Source organism: Bombina bombina, chromosome 7 (genome assembly GCF_027579735.1).
Source record: "Bombina bombina isolate aBomBom1 chromosome 7, aBomBom1.pri, whole genome shotgun sequence".
Taxonomy (NCBI): domain Eukaryota; kingdom Metazoa; phylum Chordata; class Amphibia; order Anura; family Bombinatoridae; genus Bombina; species Bombina bombina.
In genome coordinates, this window is record NC_069505.1 from 241,151,941 (window position 1) to 241,171,705 (window position 19,765).

General features: G+C 39.1%; 1 protein-coding gene across 1 annotated transcript in view; it reads right to left on the minus strand.

Annotated features, from left to right (window-relative positions):
- Positions 1–14,233: 14,233 nt before the first annotated feature.
- FGD5 (FYVE, RhoGEF and PH domain containing 5) overlaps positions 14,234–19,765 on the minus strand; it is a 487,598-nt gene continuing 482,066 nt past the window's right edge. Inside the window, exon 22 of the mRNA XM_053720678.1 lies at positions 14,234–19,686. Within this exon, the coding sequence (XP_053576653.1) occupies positions 19,650–19,686 (37 nt within the window). The 3' untranslated portion in view covers positions 14,234–19,649. The remainder of the gene's footprint in view (positions 19,687–19,765) is intronic.

Sequence of the window (19,765 nt, forward strand, 5' to 3'; positions counted from 1 at the left end):
CTTGAATGGTTTTAGACTTCAATACGTATGGGCATGCGGAGCAGGTCCCACAGGGATACATCCCTGGGTCAGTGTCCTTTTTCTTGAAAGCTCTTACATAATGGCTAGAGACGAGTCTATCCCTGAGATTTGTGGGTCTTTTGTACCCAATTGAGATTCTGTCACCGATACTTTCTTTCAGAGAAGGATCATTTTGCAGAATTTTCCAGTGTTGGTTGATTATTTTAGTTATTTCTGGCATTTGTGGGTTGTATGTGGTGATTAGTCTTGGATTAGACTCACTAGTATTTTTGACCTTGGGAATGAGTAAATTTTCTCTATAGATATTCAGGGCCTTATATTTGGCTCGTTTGACTGCTTTTTTGCTATAGCCTCGTGCCATAAGTCTGTCCATTAGAGTTTTACTTTCTGTGAGATATATATCAGTACTGGAACAGTTACGTCTTAGGCGCAGAAATTCCCCAAAGGGGATAGCCTTAAGGGTGCATGGTGGATGGGCGCTAGATCTATGTAATAGAGTGTTAGTCGCTGTTTCTTTTCGGTAAATAGTGGTGTTAATGTAACCATCTTCTTTCTTGAATATAGTTATATCCAGAAAGGAAATTTTGTGTTGATCGGCTGAGTATGTTAATTTGATGTTTTTGTTATTCATATTTATTTTGGTCATAAATTGATCTAATTCCTGAGATGTTCCTTGCCATATGAATAAGACATCATCTATATATCTTATCCATAGCGGGATACGATCAGTATGATGTTGTAATTCAGTCGAAAAAACATTAAAGAGCTCCCAATGCCCCAAGAACAGGTTGGCATATGTAGGTGCGCAGGCCGTACCCATTGCGGTACCCTGCGTCTGTAAGTAGTACCTATCGTTGAAGGTAAAAAAATTGTGTGTTAAGACAAACTGCAGTAGTTGGATTACAAAATTATTGTGATCTTCATTGTCATTTGTATTAGATGACAGAAAATACTTGATGGCTGCTATTCCATCTGTGTGTCTAATATTTGTGTAGAGTGACTCCACATCTGCAGTGACAAGCCACATGTCATCAGAAAGCTGTATATTTTGTAGTATTTGTAGTACCTCCATAGTATCACGGACGTATGAAGGTAACGTAGTTAGGTACTCTCTTAGTCTTTGATCGACATATCTGCTGGCATTTTCTGTTAGGTTTTCGTTCCCAGAAACGATAGGTCTGCCAGGGGGTATTTGGGAGTTCTTGTGCACCTTTGGTAAGAAATATAATGTAGCGACTTTAGGATGATCTATGGTTAAGTACTTTTTCTCAGTATTTGTAATGATATTATCTGTCCAGGCTTGTTTGACTAGGTTATTGTATTGTGTCAAATATGAGCTTTGAGGATTAAAGATTAATTGTTTGTAGCAAGTAGAATTAGATAGCTGTCTAGAGGCTTCATCTATATACATTTTAGATGGCCACAATACCACATTCCCACCCTTGTCGGACGGTTTTATAGTGATATCTTTCCAAGATTCAATCTCATTCAGAGCTTTAAATTCTGATGTTGTCAGATTGTGATTCTTTCGAATAACTGGCAATTGTTCAATTTGATTACAGACCATTTTACAGAATACCTGAATTTCAGGCGAATTTGACATAGAGGGAACATATTTGGATTTAGGTTTCAGTGTGGATTTCCATGTACTAGAATCAGGTGGGGTAACATCATTGGTGTTAATCATATTCTCATCACTGAGTTGTTCTAATAGTTCAACTGTACTTAGATCTCCTGCGTCTAATACATTGGGATTATAGGCATATATTTTTTTCAGCATCAGCTTGCGTGAAAATAAATGTATGTCTTTTATTAATTCAAACTTATTGAGAGAATTAACTGGACAAAAAGATAATCCCTTGGATAGTACATCTATATGATCTTGATTCAGTGTGTGATCTGATAGATTGATGACCCTTAGTTTGTCATCCTGATTTTGGAGAAGGGACTCAGTTCCCTCCTCCTGGTGGATTGACGTGTTGGACCAGTAAATTTCCTTTTGTTCCCCCGTGAATTGGGTATTGTGTGATTGGTCTGCGATGTAGGAGGAGTTGGATTGTGTGGGGTTTGGGCTAAAAAAGAAGAGGAAGATGTATTTAGTGACTGTGCTGCACTATGTGTCTTGGGTCTGGTGGATTGAGAGACATTGTCAGTGCTATTGCCTCTCTGATTGGTGTGTTGGTTAGAATTACCTATCTCTACTTCATTGTCAGAGATATCAGATTCACTCTCAGCACTACTGTCAGATTGCTGTACTATATATCTGTTGGATCTATGTCTAGATGTATGGTTACTGCGCCAACGATATATTCTCTGATTTTGGAAATCTTCAATGTCTCTTTGGAGTTTCTGTTTTTTATTCGCTACTACTTCCATTTCTAATTTGTCTAGCTCATGTTGATATTTTTCATATTTTGCTTTGTAATCAAATTTTTCTTCAAATTTTGACAACTGGGTGTTGTATTCCTCTATTTCAGTGTCTAGTTTGGTGAGCTCTAGTTTGTCATGTTTTATTAGAATTTGGATTAATTTAAGCGAACATTCAGTTAATGCAGTTTCCCATTGTTTTACTAGATCTTCATTGTTTAAAGTGAAAGCAGGGAACACTTTCATTCTTAAACCCCTGGGTATTAGGTTTTTTTCGGCATATTTTTCGAAAAAGTGCCAGTTCCACCACCTTTTAGACTGCTTATGTAAAGTCTGATGTAGTTTGCACAGTACATTATTCAACTCTTCTTCATTAATTTGTATGTTATCACTATTGGTTGTATTGAACAATGAATTTAGTTCCTGTAACCTTTTTTGCTGGCGATTAGCTATATCGCCTTGAATATTCATAATTAGTGTAAAACCCCCTAGAAAAAGGCTAAACCCAGAGTAAGAGTCTGGGTATATTCTCCTTGTTTGGAACAATTTAAAGTGAGAGAGGGTGGGGGTAGGGCAGAGTATATTATATACAAGAGATTCAGTGGTTAAGGGCAGATAGCCCAATTTGAGTTTTATAATCTCCTAAACACTGATACCTCCTGCCACAGATTTAGAGTTAAGGGCAAGATACAACTAATAAATAATTGTAAATAGACTTACAAGTAAGAGTAGGTAACTTAAATCTGTGAGGAAAATTTCCACCACTGCCCTTGCTGAATCAGAGCTGAATATTTTTTATTTAGAAAAAATGTTTTTTTTCATTCATACACTAAAGTTTATTAAATCAAAATTTAACCACACATACATTTAGCAGAGGCTAAAAATTAAAAACACTCCACCTAGGTTGAGCTGAGATTTTTAAATTAGTCTGAAATCAGTATCAAAGGTATCTAGCAGCAAAAATTATAGTTATAAGCTAAGCCCTTACAATCCGAGGGCTAGTTTAAATTTAAATGTTTACAAATTATTAAAGCTGCATTGTACCAGACCAACGAAGGTGAGCAAGTTAAAAGAAAAGGGAAAGACAAAGCTTATCCCAGAGGACCCCTGACGTACGTTTCACAAAAAACGCTTCCTCAGAGGGGTGTGGAGCTGCTGCAAAATACTTAACTGTATGTTAGAGACAATGTCAATATACAGCATCTCAGGGATTGGCCAGAAGGATTACATGGCAAGAAATAATCACTCACCTAAATGACAGAAGTATTTACTACAAGTGACTGCATAGCGCATATGGGGCTTAAAGTAGAAGATGCTACTTGTACGGATATAATGACATACATAATATACCATATCATATAGGAGACAAATTCCTAAATGTAGTAACAGGTCCTTTCATAGCCTTATATTACATATCTGATCAGCGACCATAGAATTGATTAGAAGAGTGGAAGCCTTTGCTAATGATAATAATCCCTACATAAAATATGTAACACATATAGGGCTTAAAATATGTCTACAATCAATGTATGAGATTACTATGTAAATATGATGAACCTGTATCATATTTGTGAGTAAATCTATGAGTAAACTAGTGAAGGTATGGGATAATGAGAGCTTGATATATTAACACCTAATGCCTCAGTGTTAAATATATAGAGAATTTGACTCACTTAAAGTGTACTATGTGTGTCTCCAAAAGCTAACCCATGATAGGAATCAAGGCATCAGGGATAAATATCAAATTCCCTGAAACGCTCTTTGCTTATAAAGAATACCTACAAGAACATTTCTTATAATTAAAGGCTACTAATACCATTGAACAAATGGAACCCAGTTTCTTATAGGGCTACTATAAATAGTAAGTCACTGCATGGTACTACTCTAAGGGAACAATATATACCATGTGAGATTACTTAGTGAAATGGAAACAATCTGACAGGCCTTAGAGACATAGTAAAAGAGAACAATACTATTCCTATATATTCATGACATCGTATTTGGAGTTTAGACCCCTGGGTATCCTTGTGCACAGTGTAAAAAATCCAGTATGCCTCCCTTTTTGCTAGGATTCGGTCGATATCCCCTTCCCTTTTTGGGTTTACAGATTTTTTTCAATAGCACACCATGAGAAGGAATTAATATCTCCTTTGTGAAAGATACCAAAATGTTGAATAATCGGAGTTGTTGACCTTGTCGTTTTGAATGAGGAAAAATGTTCCCTTATTCTAGTATTTATGTCCCTGGAGGTGAGCCCGACATACTGGATTTTACACTGGGCACACTCAGTGAGATAAACCACATATTTTGTGGTGCAATTCATACATTATCCTATATTGTATACCTTTTGAGTAACAAAACTGGAAAAGGTGGTAGTAATCTTAACATATTCACATGGCTTACATTTTGAATGTCCACATTTGAACATGGTGGTTTTTTGTCTGTTCCTGTTATGAAACAATAAAATTGAAGATTTGAAGGAGGACTTTCTGTTTGCTGTATCTTATTGGTAATTACAAGTTTGGCAGTTACTTATGATTGTTCACCTTCTGGGTTTGTAGTGCTGGATACTTTTCTATGAAGTTTGCCACATATGAACATGTCCAGGTGTCTCAACCATGAGCTATTTGCTTGCTCTTTATTAGGGAGCATGGTAGGAGATAACATAGATCCCAAGGTCGGACCTTTTATGTAGGAACATCTAATACCCTTCTGAACTGTCTCCACTAACCTATTGTCTGCCTTCAAGATGGAAAAATGTTTACGTATTATGGAACATATCTTGGAATACTGACTACTATGACCTGTGACAAAAGTCACCCCTTTGAAGCTGTTTCTATCATTGGAATAAGATTCCAATAAGCTGTCTCTTGATCTTGTTGACACGGCTTTTATTAGCATTTGCTATAGCATTCAGAGGATATTTCCTCTGTTTAAGCCTGTGTTCCAGATCCATTGAGAGCTTGTAATCATTGGGAGCTGAGCAATTTTGTTTTAATCTAATAAACTCCCATTTTGCTATGGCCTGGGGGACATGTGCCACATAAGACAGAATTGCCTGATATGGGGTTTCTATAGGCTATTGTTTTAATAGACCCATTAGATTGTCCCTCAAGCGTAAGAATAATTTATACAAACGGCATTAAGCTCAAATGTGAACTCCAGACCCATGTCATTTTTGTTTAGATAGTCTACAAACTGTTCAATCTGACTTTCTGGACCAGTCCAAATGAACAGCAGATTGTCTATGTACCGCTTATAAAGCGATATATGACGCCTGTATGGGTTACCATCTCCAAAGATGTGGAGGAATTCCCAAAATCCTAGGAACAAGTTTGCATAGGATGGGGCAAACTTCGCCCCCATGACTGTTCCACATCTTTGGAGATAGTACACCCCTTCAAACAGAAAGAAATTGTGGGTTAACAAAAAAACCTATTACCTTAGTGATATATATTTGGAATTCCTCTGAAAAGTCTGTGAAGTGTTCTAGAAAGAAACAGATGGCCTCAAGTCCCTTGTCGTGAGGGATACTAGAGTATAACGAGACTGCATCTACAGTTAACCATCTAGATCTCTCTGTCCACTTTACTTCTTTAATCATTTGGAGAACATGTTTGGTGTCACAGAGATGTGAAGGTAATGGATTTACTAAAGGTTGTAAAATATAGTCAACCCATTCTGATAGATTGCCTAACAAGGAATCGATTCCGCAAACAATTGGGCATCCCTTAATGTTCTCTAGGGATCTGTGTACCTTGGGGAAGTGATGGAACAGGGGTATCTTCTTGGGATATTCTGGTAAGAAGAACTCTGTGGTTTCTGCATCAAGAAACCCATGTTCCAATCCCTCATCCAACATATCTCTTAAGTTCTACCTGAAAGATATACGTAGGGTCTCCCTTAAGTACCAAGTATTCCTTAGGGTTTGTTAATTGTCTGAGCCCTTCTGCTACATATGAGTCGTGATTCATGACTACAATCATACCTCCTTTGTCATCTTTCCGTATTGCAAGTTTAGTATTGTATTTTATAGCCTTCATCTCATTCAGACTCAAATTGTGCTTTTGGTGGGTAATTCTATCGTTTAATGTTGCTAAGTCCTTCTCCAATCTGCTATAGAAGGTCTCAATGATATGCCCTCTGTTATGGATGGGATAGAATGTAGATTTTTTTTTCTTGAAGGAAGGACCCCTACATCTGTCTCCTATTTCTCCATGGTTTGACTCTATCTGTAGTTGTTGCAGGGTAACTGTATCACAGGTGTCAGTAAATGTAAGATCAGAATTAGGTAGAATCTGTTGTGAAGCTGTTTGTGTCTTAGTTATGTAGTCAGAGAAAAAATTCCTTAAAGTTATAGTTCTAACAAATCTGTTAATATCCATTAGAGTTTGAAATGCATCAAAGTTATTAGATAGGGAAAATCTGAGGCCTAAACTAAGAACTATAGTTTTATCTGGACTAAGATGAAAAGATGAGAGATTAATCACATTATTGTGCTCATTCATTTGTATTTTGATTGAGGTTTCGTGGTTCTCAACTGATACCTGGCCTGGCTCTGTGATGTAGCGGGATTTGCAAATCTCCCTCCAATGCCCCCTCCCCCCTGGTTGTCCTGATCTTAGGGAAAAACCTGCTCCAACATTACCTGATTAACTTTTGATTGTGCAGGTATTCGATTAGCATGTTGTACTTAAGTGTCTTTAGGTCTCATATCTGGGGATTGTATATTACTATATTGTGCAGAGTAGACATATTTAGATGGGGGAGCTTGATCATTGGCATTCATGTATTGTGGGGCATCAGAGTTTGTATGTTTTCGTATACCTTGTGTTGCAACAGTGTTAGTTGGTTCGTTATCTGACTGTGTATCATCTGTAGTATAGTCAGTATCACTCCCTGAGAAGGTCACGTTTTTGGTCTTGTTATTATTACCACTATTTTTGTTGTTATTTCTGTTACCCCTTCTCCTTCTCCCAAACCTTGGTTGCATTTGTCTATATGTGCCTCTTTGTTTTCTATTCCAAGAGGCATATTTAAGAAATGTCTTGCAGACCTGATCCGACAGTGCGGATCAGGTCCGTAAGACATTGCTGAATGTGGAGAGCAATACGCTCTAAGCATTTAACACTGCACCAGCAGCTCACAAGAGCTGCTGGTGCAACGCCGCCCCCTGCAGACTCGCGGCCAATGGGCTGCCAGCAGAGGGTGTCAATCAACCCAATCGTACTCGATCGGGTTGAATTGTTGCGATTCCTGTCCGCCTCCTCAGAGCAGGCGGACAGGGTTATGGAGCAGCGGTCTTTGTGACCGCTGCTTCATAACTGATGTTTCTGGACTCACCAGAAACACAGGCTGTCAAGCTCCTTTCGGAGCTTGATAGATAGGCCCCCAAATGTATATTGCATTAGAGGAATAATCAATTTTAGTATGCTTAGTTTCCATAATTTTATCTCTGCCCTTGGCCACTAGGCCCCTTAAAATACTATCAAATTTAGCAAACTCTGTAGCAGTACTACGTTTGTTTAATTCTGACTGCAAATCTGCTATTTCTCTCCTAACTTGTTCCAATAGTTTGTTCTTATATTGTATAAAGAGCATCATTAAATTCAATGAACGCTCTGTTAGTGCATTATTCCATAGTTCAACAAAGTCTCTATTATTAGTGTCCACATCAAATGTAGGGAATTTAAAAATCCTCAATCCCCTTAGTGTTCTGTATTTTTCAAAGGTCCATATGTCCCATAAAATTTTGGATTCTTTCAGCAACAGGTTCTCCATATCTCAAATAAAGTGCTGATTGCTAGGACACTTTTATCTTCTGAGAAGATAATTTCACAGTCTGATGTGTCTGTGTTTCTTGCTGTGATTGGCATGAGTGAATAATACTGATGTGGTTGCACATTATCCTCCATCATGACTTAAAGCTAGTAGGTGGAGACTTAGATAAAGATGTCTTAGTGTCGATGTAACCAGCTAACACCCAAACATACACATGAGTCCCAGATAGCAAACTAATGACTTCTATTGGCCACCACATTATGTGAATAGAGTCCACGAACAGTAAGGTGTCTGGTGCTATACGACTGCAAAACAATACAATCTGCATATATGTATAAAGTGCTTGAGTGCAAATAATTGTAACTCCTTCCCAGAAGAATATAACTGATCCACTGGCCCTATTGCCTTTCTTACCGGACTCTGTAATCTCTCCTTATGAACATGGGCAAACTCTTCCTGCCTCTTCAAGTGTTCAGGGAACTTCACTGGTCCGGCTGACGTCCTTGTGGGTCTGTTTACGTCACTCAGCTCCTCCCATTCTCGATGGAAGATGTATGGTAACGTTCTTCCAATAGCAACCAGACACCTGCTCCACACCCACCTAAGTCAACTCAGTGTATGGCGGATCAGCTAGTAATAAATCAGTAGAAAAAAACGAAGAGATCCGCCATACGTTAAATTTGCAAATGTATTCATTCCAAAACTGTTAAAACAGTATAACAACATCCAGTAGGATATAGCAACAGCTATATACAAGCAAGCGGTGTGGCACTGATGGCTTACGTGTTTCGGCTTAGGAAGCCATAATCATAGCCTGTAGTGCCTAGTGTCACACCTGTTAAAATACACCTTTGTAATTTTCTATTGGATTAAAAGTAAAACAACACCCACTTACTTGGCCAACAATCAGCCAATAGAATGTGAGCTCAATCCTATTGGCTGATTGCATCAGCCAATAGGATTTTTTTCAACCTTATTTCCGATTGGCTGATAGAATTCTATCAGCCAATCAGAATCTAAGGGACGCCATCTTGGATGACGTCATTTAAAGGAACCTTCATTCAGCAAGAAGATGTCGATTGAAGGGGATGCTCCGTGCCAGATGTCTTGAATATGGAGTCGCTCCGCGTCGGAAGGATGAAGATAGAAGATGCCGTCTGGGTGAAGACTTCTGCCCGTCTGGAGGACCACTTCTGCCGGCTTCCTTGAGGACATCTTGCTGCTTGGATGAAGACTTCTCCCGGTAAGTGGATCACCGGGGGTTAGTGTTATAATTTTTTAAGGGTGTATTGGGTGGGTTTTATTTTTAGGTTAGGACTTTGGGCCGCAATAGAGCTAAATGCCCTTTTAAGGGCAATGGCCATCCAAAGGCCCTTTTCAGGGCAATGGGGAGCTTAGGTTTTTTTAGTTAGGGTTTTATTTGGGGGGTTGGTTGTGTGGGTGGTGGGTTTTACTGTTGGGGAGGTTGTTTGTATTTTTTTTTTTACAGGTAAAAGAGCTGATTTCTTTGGGGCAATGCCCCGCAAAAGGCCCTTTTAAGGGCTATTTGTAGTTTAGTTTAGGCTAGGGTTTTTTTTTATTTTGGGTGGGCTTTTTTATTTTGATAGGGCTATTAGATTAGTTGTAATAAGTTTAAAGATCTTGTAATTTGTTTTTAATTTTCAGTAATTTAGTGTTTGTTTTTGTAATTTAGCTAATTGTTTTGAATTTAGTTCATTGTATTTAATTTAGGGAATTTGTTTAATTGTAGGGTTAGGTTAGGTGTTAGTGTAACTTAAGTTAGGTTTTATTTTACAGGTCAATTTGTATTTATGTTAGCTAGGTAGTTATTAAATAGTTAATAACTATTTAGTAACTATTCTACCTAGTTAAAATAAATACAAACTTGCCTGTAAAATAAAAATAAACCCTAAGCTAGCTACAATGTAACTATTAGTTATATTGTAGCTAGTTTAGGGTTTATTTTATAGGTAAGTACAGTATTTAGTTTTAAATAGGAATTATTTAGTTAATGATAGTAATTTTTATTTATATTTATTTTAATCATATTTAAGTTAGGGGGTGTTAGGGTTAGGCTTAGACTTTAAGCCTTTAGGGGTTAATAAATATAATATAGTGGTGGCGACATTGGGGGTGGCAGATTAGGGGTTAATAAATGTAGGTAGGTGGCAGCGATGTTAGGGACGGCAGATTAGGGGTTAATAATATTTAACTAATGTTTGCGAGGCGGGAGTGTGGCGGTTTAGGGGTTAATATGTTTATTATAGTGGTGGCGATGTCGGGAGCGGCAGATTAGAGGTTAATAATTTTATTTTAGTGTTTGCGATGCGGGAGGGCCTCGGTTTAGGGGTTAATAGGTAGTTTATGGGTGTTAGTGTACTTTTTAGCACTTTAGTTATGAGTTTTATGCTACGGCTTTGTAGTGTAAAACTCGTAACTACTGACTTTAAAATGCGGTACGAATCTTGACGGAATAGGGTGTACCGCTCACTTTTTGGCCTCCCAGGACAAGCTCGTAATATCGGCGCTATGGAAGTCCCATTGAAACAAGACTATACGAAATTGCGTACGTTGATTTGCGGTAAGGCCAAAAAAGTGTGCGGTGCCCCTAAATCGGCAAGACTCGCAATAGCAGCGGTAGTGAAAAAGCAGCGTTATAAGGCTTAACGCTGCTTTTTTACTCATAACGCAAGACTCGTAATCTAGCCTTTACTTTTTTGCGCACATCGGCTTTTTGGCACGCTTTGTTTTTTTGCGCATCGGACCCTGGTTTACAAGTGTCAAGTTAACGCTTGTCAGGTTACCGCACGTTCTATTCCCTAAGAGCTTTTTAAGGGGGTTATAGTGTTTATAGCTATGCCACATGCTTTAATGGAGCAGCCGGATTGTGTCCCTTAATCTACCCAAGAAGCGGAGTCTCCTGAACACCTTTCTACCATTATTAGGTGTGTTTATTGTAAGAAAGCTGAAGTGCCTGCTCCAGATCATTTATGTGGCTCATGTTTAGATTTGTTAATGCAATCAGACCAATCAATGAGCTGTATCGCACTCTCCATAGCGCTGCCATTACAAGTTATTGAAAAACCTTCTTTTGCTGTGCGGTATGGTGCATTAAGCTCCATACCGCACAAAACCCAAGGCCTGATTTGACGTGCTTGTGCACGTTTTCCCTCATAGACATCAATGCCGCCGGCCCCCCACATCTCTACTACTATAATAAACCTATTAACCCCTAAACTGCTTGCCCCCCACATTGCTACTACTATAATAAACCTATTAACCCCTAAACTGCTGGGCCCCCACATCGCTACTAATAAAATAAGCCTATTAACCCCGAAACCGCCATCCCCAACAATGCAATAAACCTAATTAAACTATTAGCCCCTATAACCGCCATCCCCCGACAGCACAAATAACTAATTTAATTACTAAGCCCCCTAACCTTACACTCCTAACATAAAATAAAAAAATACTAAGTTAAAATTAAAATAAAAAATCCTAACCCTACTTTAAAAAAAACCTAAGATTAAATTAAAATAAATAAATCTAAAATTACAAAAAAATAATAAAGTCTAAAATTACAGAAAAAAATAAACTAAATTATCAAAAATAAAGAAATTAAACCTAATCTAATTCCCCATAAAAATAAAAGCCCCCCTAATTTAAGACCAAGCTACTAATAGCCCTTAAAGGACATTTTGTAGGGCATTGCCCTTAGTTAAACAGCTCTTTTACCTCAAAAATAAAAATTAAACCCTAACGGTAAACCCCCCAACCCACCAAACCCCCCAAAATAAAAAAAACTAACACTAAAAAACCTAAACTACCCATTGCCCCTAAAGGGGCATTTGTATGGCAATCAGCTCTTTAGCAGTCCATTAAAATAAAAAAATCCCTAATATAAAAAACAGCCTAAGTCTAACCCCGAAATAGTTACTCACCATTCCTGAAGGACGGCGTTGAAGTCTTCTTCCAAGCGGCGACATCTTCATCCAGCACGGGGACCTCTTCTATCTTCATCCAGGGCAATGGCGGAGCGGAGGTGGCCCCGGAACAGGACCGGCAGCCACGGAGCCATCCAGTGATCGTCACTGCACACTGAAGCTTAAATACAAGGTAACCATATTATGTTTGGGGTACCTTGCATTCCTATTGGCTGAAAAATTAAAATCAGCCAATAGGATGAGAGCTACTGAAATCCGTTTTGCTGTTTTCTGTGTTAGTTTTTTTTTGTTTTTGTTAATTTGTCTTTTTGAGGTAAAAGAGCTGTTTAACTTAGGGCAATGCCCTACAAAAGGCCCTTTTAAGGGCTATTAGTAGCTTAGTGTTAGATTGGGGGGCTTTTTATTTTTATGGATATTAGATTAGGTTTAATTTTTTTATTTTTGATAATTTGGTTTATTTTTTTTTGTAATTTTAGACTTTATTTTTTGTAATTTTAGATTTATTTATTTTAATTTAATCTTAGGTATTTTTTTTTTAAATGGACAGTCAACACCAGAATTTTTCTTGTTTTAAAAGATAGATAATACCTTAATTACCAATTCCCCAGTTTTGCATAACCAACACAGTTATAATTATACACGTTTTACCTCTGTAATTACCTTGTATCTAAGCCTCAGCAGACTGCCCTCTTATTTCACTTCTTTTGACAGACTTGCATTTTAGCCAATAAGAGCTGTCTCCATGGTAAATTCACGTGCATGAGCTCAATGTTATCTATATGAAACACGTGAACTAATGCCCTCTAGTGGTGAAAAACTATCAATATGCATTTAGATTAGAGGCGGCCTTCAAGGTCTACGAAATTAGCATATGAACCTCCTAGGTTTAGCTTTCAACTAAGAATACCAAGAGAACAAAGCAAAATTGGTGATAAAAGTAAATTGGTAAGGTGTTTAAAATTATATGCCCTATTTGAAACATGAAAGTTTTTTTTGGACTTGAATGTCCCTTTAAGTAATGTTAGGATTTTTTTTTATTTCATGTAATTGAAGTTAATGTAGGGGGTGTTAGGTTAGGGGGCTTAGTGATTAAATTAGTTATTTGCATTGTGGGGAATGGCGGTTTAGGGGTTAAAAGTTTAATTGGGTTTATTGCGTTGTGGGGAATGGTGGCTTAGGGGTTAATAGTGTAATTAGGTTTATTGCATTTAGTTTAGTAGTAGCAATGTGGGGGGCTGGCGGTTTAGGGGTTAATAGGTTTATTTTTAGTAGTAGCGATGTGGGGGGGTGGCGGTTAAAGGGTTAGTAGGTTTATTTAATGCTGGCAATGTGGGGGGGGCGGTTTAGGGGTTTACAGGTAGTTTATGGGTGTTAGTGTACTTTGTAACATTTTAGTTATGAGTTTTGTGAAACATTTTTGTTTCGCAAAATCCATAACTACTGGTCTCAGATAGCGGAATGGATTGCGGCGGTATAGACTATAAAGCTTGCGTTATAGCCAGAACGCGAAACTGTAATACAGGCGCAATGAAAATCCCACACTCAAAAGTAATTTTTTTTTGAGTGCGGAATGGAGAGTTGCATAGAGGCTAAAATGCTAGCGGTATAGCCGTACGGCCGCGACTTGTAATACGGGAGACCTGCATATTCTGCGCCCAATGGCCAATTTTTCAGCAGTATAACCGTACCGCAAAACTTGTAATTTTGCTGAATGGAAGCAGTAAGGGTGTATTTAGTTTTTCACATTCTCCATTTTGGCTTTATTTTTGTTAAATAAATCATGACACAGTGTAATATGTCGTGTTGTTGTATTTACCTCATTTCTCTTCAGGCTGGAGAATTTTTGAATACCAGGGCCTCGGTGATTATTACCCAGGAATATGAGCAAATACACAGACATTACTGTCATTTTGCTGTTTATTTTTAGTTCTCTTTACTAGAGCCGTATACACTCGAATGACTGCTGAAGCTTGAGAATGAGTAGCGCTGACAGTTTAAGATAATTATTCACTTTCCTATACATTTTGTGCTGTCCTTGTCAGTTGATGGGGATAAAATAGCTATTTTCTCATCCTGAAATTAGTTTGGCTTTTTCATCAGAAACTGATAAAAGACTAGAATTGTTTTTTGTGTAAAGGTTTATTTTATCTGTCATTTTCAATGGGATATTCATGTTTTTAACAAATGCAATGATTTTAGCTATGTATCATATAAAACATGCCCATAGTGCAAAACCCATTTACCTATGTAATTAACTTATATAAACTTTGATTTTATTATTTTGCTCTTAAAAATGTAGAGCATTAAAACAGATTTCAAACACTTTATTTACAGAACAATATTGTAACAGTGACCACCAGGGTGTATCTGCAGGACATGCATTGTCACGGTGCTATTAACATCTGTTTCAGATTCCTGATGGTTTTCTTTATTGCACCGGACCAGAGAGATCCTTGTCATCAGGACTTGAGATCACAGGGTCTAACTGCTCAGCAGAGATTTGTATCTCCAACACATTTTTTTGTAAACGTTCATTCAATGCAGTAAAACTAACAAAACCTAAAATAGCAATTCCTGTTATTTGTACACCAGATGATTACAGATGAGTCCAGCTGTATATTAAATGGTTAAAAAGTATTATGTTCCTATACAAAATACAGTCAGTATTTATGTGCATCCAGTGTAGTTGTTGCAACTTCATTACTGTAGGGCTACATGAGGGCACAGGGCACTGAGCTTACAGAAAATTATCATAATCTCCATGTACAAACAATTTCTTCATGTCAGTAAAATGATTAGAAAAGCAAGTAATGTCAAGGTGGTGGTCTACGCAGAAATTAAACTGTGTATGTGACAAATATGTAACAGATATAGGGGTCAATTTATCAATGTCTGGCGGACATGATACGCTGTTGCATAACATGTCCGCCAGACATCGCTGAATTATGACAGCATACGATATCAGCATTTAACATTGCACAAGCATTTCTAGTGAACTGCCTGTGCAAGGCCGCCCCCTGCAGATTTGCAGCCAATCGGCCGCTAGCAGGGGGTGTCAATCAACCCGATCATATGCAATCGGGCGGATTAATGTCTGCAGCCTCAGACGCGGCGGACAAGTTAAGGGGCAGTGGTCTTAAGACCAATGCTTAACTCCTGTTTTCGGCAAGCCTGAAGGCCTGCGCAGAAACAGGGGTATTCAGGGCCATTCAGTCCTTGATAATTCGGCCCCATAGTGTCTACTGACCAACAACCATCTAAGGTGATGGCCAATTTAGAAGCCATACTCTGTATGTGACCGATATGGAACATATATAGTGTGTACTGACCAACAACCATCTAAGGTGATGGCCAATTTAGAAGCCATACTCTGTATGTGACCGATATGGAACATATATAGTGTGTACTGACCAACAACCATCTAAGGTGATGGCCAATTTAGAAGCCATACTGTGTATGTGTCAGATATGGAACAGATATCGCGTCAACTGACCAATAACTATCTAAGGTGATGGCTGATTCAGAAGCCATACTGTGTATGTGTCAGATATGGAACAGATATCACGTCTACTGACCAATAACCATCTAAGGTGATGGCTGATTCAGAAGTCATACTGTGTATGTGTCAGATATGGAACAGATATCACGTCTACTGACCAATAACCATCTAAGGTGATGGCTGATTCAGAAGTCATACTGTGTATGTGTCAGATATGGAACAGATATCACGTCTACTGACCAATAACCATCTAAGGTGATGGCTGATTCAGAAGTCATGCTGTGTATGTGTCAGATATGGAACAGATATCACGTCTACTGACCAATAACCATCTAAGGTGATGGCTGATTCAGAAGTCATGCTGTGTATGTGTCAGATATGGAACAGATATCACGTCTACTGACCAATAACCATCTAAGGTGATGGCTGATTCAGAAGTCATGCTGTGTATGTGTCAGATATGGAACAGATATCACGTCTACTGACCAATAACCATCTAAGGTGATGGCTGATTCAGAAGTCATACTGTGTATGTGTCAGATATGGAACAGATATCACGTCTACTGACCAATAACCATCTAAGGTGATGGCTGATTCAGAAGTCATGCTGTGTATGTGTCAGATATGGAACAGATATCACGTCTACTGACCAATAACCATCTAAGGTGATGGCTGATTCAGAAGTCATACTGTGTATGTGTCAGATATGGAACAGATATCACGTCTACTGACCAATAACCATCTAAGGTGATGGCTGATTCAGAAGTCATGCTGTGTATGTGTCAGATATGGAACAGATATCACGTCTACTGACCAATAACCATCTAAGGTGATGGCTGATTCAGAAGTCATACTGTGTATGTGTCAGATATGGAACAGATATCACGTCTACTGACCAATAACCATCTAAGGTGATGGCTGATTCAGAAGTCATGCTGTGTATGTGTCAGATATGGAACAGATATCACGTCTACTGACCAATAACCATCTAAGGTGATGGCTGATTCAGAAGTCATACTGTGTATGTGTCAGATATGGAACAGATATCACGTCTACTGACCAATAACCATCTAAGGTGATGGCTGATTCAGAAGTCATGCTGTGTATGTGTCAGATATGGAACAGATAGAGAGGCCCATTTATCAAGCTCCGTATGGAGCTTGCTCCATAACCCTGTCTGCCTGCTCTGAGCAGGCGGACAGGAATCGCCACAATTCAACCCGATCGTATTAACACCTCCCTGCTGGCGGCCCATTGGCCGCGAGTCTGCAGGGGGCGGCGTTGCACTAGCAGCTCTTGTGAGCTGCTGGTGCAATGCTGAATACAGAGAGCGTATTGCTTCAGAAGTCATACTGTGTATGTGACAGATATGTAACAGATATAGGGGCCAAATTATCAAGCTCCAAATGGAGCTTGATGCCCTTGTTTCTGCGCGAGCCTTTAAGCTTGCCGGAAACAGCAGTTATGAAGCAGCGGTCTAAAGACCATTGCTCCATAACCAGTTTGCCTGCTCTGAGGCGGCAGACATCAATCTGCCCAATCCTATACAATCAGGCTGATTGACACCCCCTGCTAGCAGCCAATCAGATATGGGCGGCCAATCAGATATGCTGTCGGCATTTATCGATGTGCAGCAGATATGATCCACAATATTGGATCATGTCCGCTTGCGCTATGATAATTAGGCCCCATTGTGTGTACTGACCAACAACCATCTAAGATGATGGCATATTCATAAGTCATACTGTGTGTGTTACAGATATGTAACAGATATAGTGTGTACTGACCAACAACCATCTAAAGTGATTGCCAATTCAGAAGTCATACTGTGTATGTGACAGATATGTAACAGATATAGTGTGTACTGACCAACAACCATTTAAGATGATGGCATATTCATAAGTCATACTGTGTGTGTGACAGATATGTAACAGATATAGTGTGTACTGACCAACAACCATCTAAGGTGATTGCCAATTCAGAAGTCATACTGTGTATGTGACAGATATGTAACAGATATAGTGTGTACTGACCAACAACCATCTAAGGTGATTGCCAATTCAGAAGCCATACTGTGTCTGTGACAGATATGTAACAGATATAGTGTGTACTGACCAACAACCATCTAAGGTGATTGCCAATTCAGAAGTCATCCTGTGTATGTGACAGATATGTAACAGATATAGTGTGTACTGACCAACAACCATCTAAAGTGATTGCCAATTCAGAAGCCATACTGTGTATGCGACAGATATGTAACAGATATAGTGTGTACTGACCAACAACCATCTAAAGTGATTGCCAATTCAGAAGCCATACTGTGTATGCGACAGATATGTAACAGATATAGTGTGTACTGACCAACAACCATCTAAGGTGATTGCCAATTCAGAAGTCATCCTGTGTATGCGACAGATATGTAACAGATATAGTGTGTACTGACCAACAACCATCTAAGGTGATTGCCAATTCAGAAGCCATACTGTGTCTGCGACAGATATGTAACAGATATAGTGTGTACTGACCAACAACCATCTAAGGTGATTGCCAATTCAGAAGTCATCCTGTGTATGTGACAGATATGTAACAGATATAGTGTGTACTGACCAACAACCATCTAAGGTGATTGCCAATTCAGAAGTCATCCTGTGTATGTGACAGATATGTAACAGATATAGTGTGTACTGACCAACAACCATCTAAGGTGATTGCCAATTCAGAAGTCATCCTGTGTATGTGACAAATATGTAACAGATATAGGGGTCGAATTATCATTGTGCAAGCGGACATGATCCGATATTGCGTATCATGTCTTCTGCACAGCGATAAATGCCAACAGCATACGCTCTCGGCATTTATCATTGCACCAGCAGTTCTTGTGAACTGCTGGTGCAATGCCGCCCCCTGCAGATTTGCAGCCAATCGGCCGCTAGCAAGGGGTGTCAATCACTCCGATCGTATTCGATCGGGTTGATTTCTGGCAATGTCTGTCTGCCCATTCAGAGCAGGCGGACGGGTTATGGAGCAGCAGTCTTTAGACCGCTGCTTCAAAACTTGTGTTTCCGGCGAGCCTGAAGGCTCGCCAGAAACACAGGGCATCAAGCTCCATACGGAGCTTCATAAATATGCCCCATAGTGTGTACTGACCAACAACCATCTAAGGTGATGGCTGATTCAGAAGTCATACTGTGTATGTGACAAATATAGAGGCCCATTTATCAAGCTCCGTACGGACCGCTGCTCTGATGAGGCGGACAGGAATCGCCAGAATTCAACCCGATCGAGTACGATCGGGTTGATTGACACCCCTGCTGGCGGCCCATTGACCGTAAGTCTGCAGGGGGCAGCGTTGCACCAGCCACACTGTGTATGTGACAGATATAGTGTATACTGACCAACAACCATCTAAGGTGATGGCATATTCAGAAGCCATATTGTGTATGTGACATATGGAACAGATATAGTGTCTGCCGCCAGAAGTCATAATGTGTATATTACAGATATGGAACAGATATAGCGTCAAGTTAGGTTATGCCCATTTGTACTGCAGCATAACAAGTAAAGTACGCCCGTTTGTACTGCAGCATAACAAGTAAAGTACGCCCGTTTGTACTGCAGCATAACAAGTAAAGTACGCCCGTTTGTACTGCAGCATAACAAGTAAGGTGCGCCCATTTGTACTGCAGCATAACCTAAGGCAGGTGTGTAGGGCCCTAGTTACTGGTTTTAATTTAGTAAAACTGTTTATAATTAGAATTTGCTCCTTTAAATACAAGATAGAAAATTGGGAGTTTACACAATGAAGTCAGCAAATAAAAATTAGACATTGTAAGTCTACAAATCCAGTTTCCGTATAAAAATTCCAGCACTGTCATCCTTTAATGGCTTTTACTTCCCACAATGCACATTTCTCTGTGGCTGCAGCCGTCAGGTTCCTGCTTTATATTTTAACGCTTTTGTTTGAGTTGAGGACATCAAGGTGACAGTTTGCTTGTTCTGGTTTTTCTACAGCTTGCAGAGTCTGTGACGTATCAGTGCTATAATACTGAAGCAAGTTTCATTGCATCAACCCACCTGTAACACACAAATGAACAGACAGAAGTGAATTTAACACAGAATACACAGACACAGGCTGAGCCCTGTGCACGGTTAT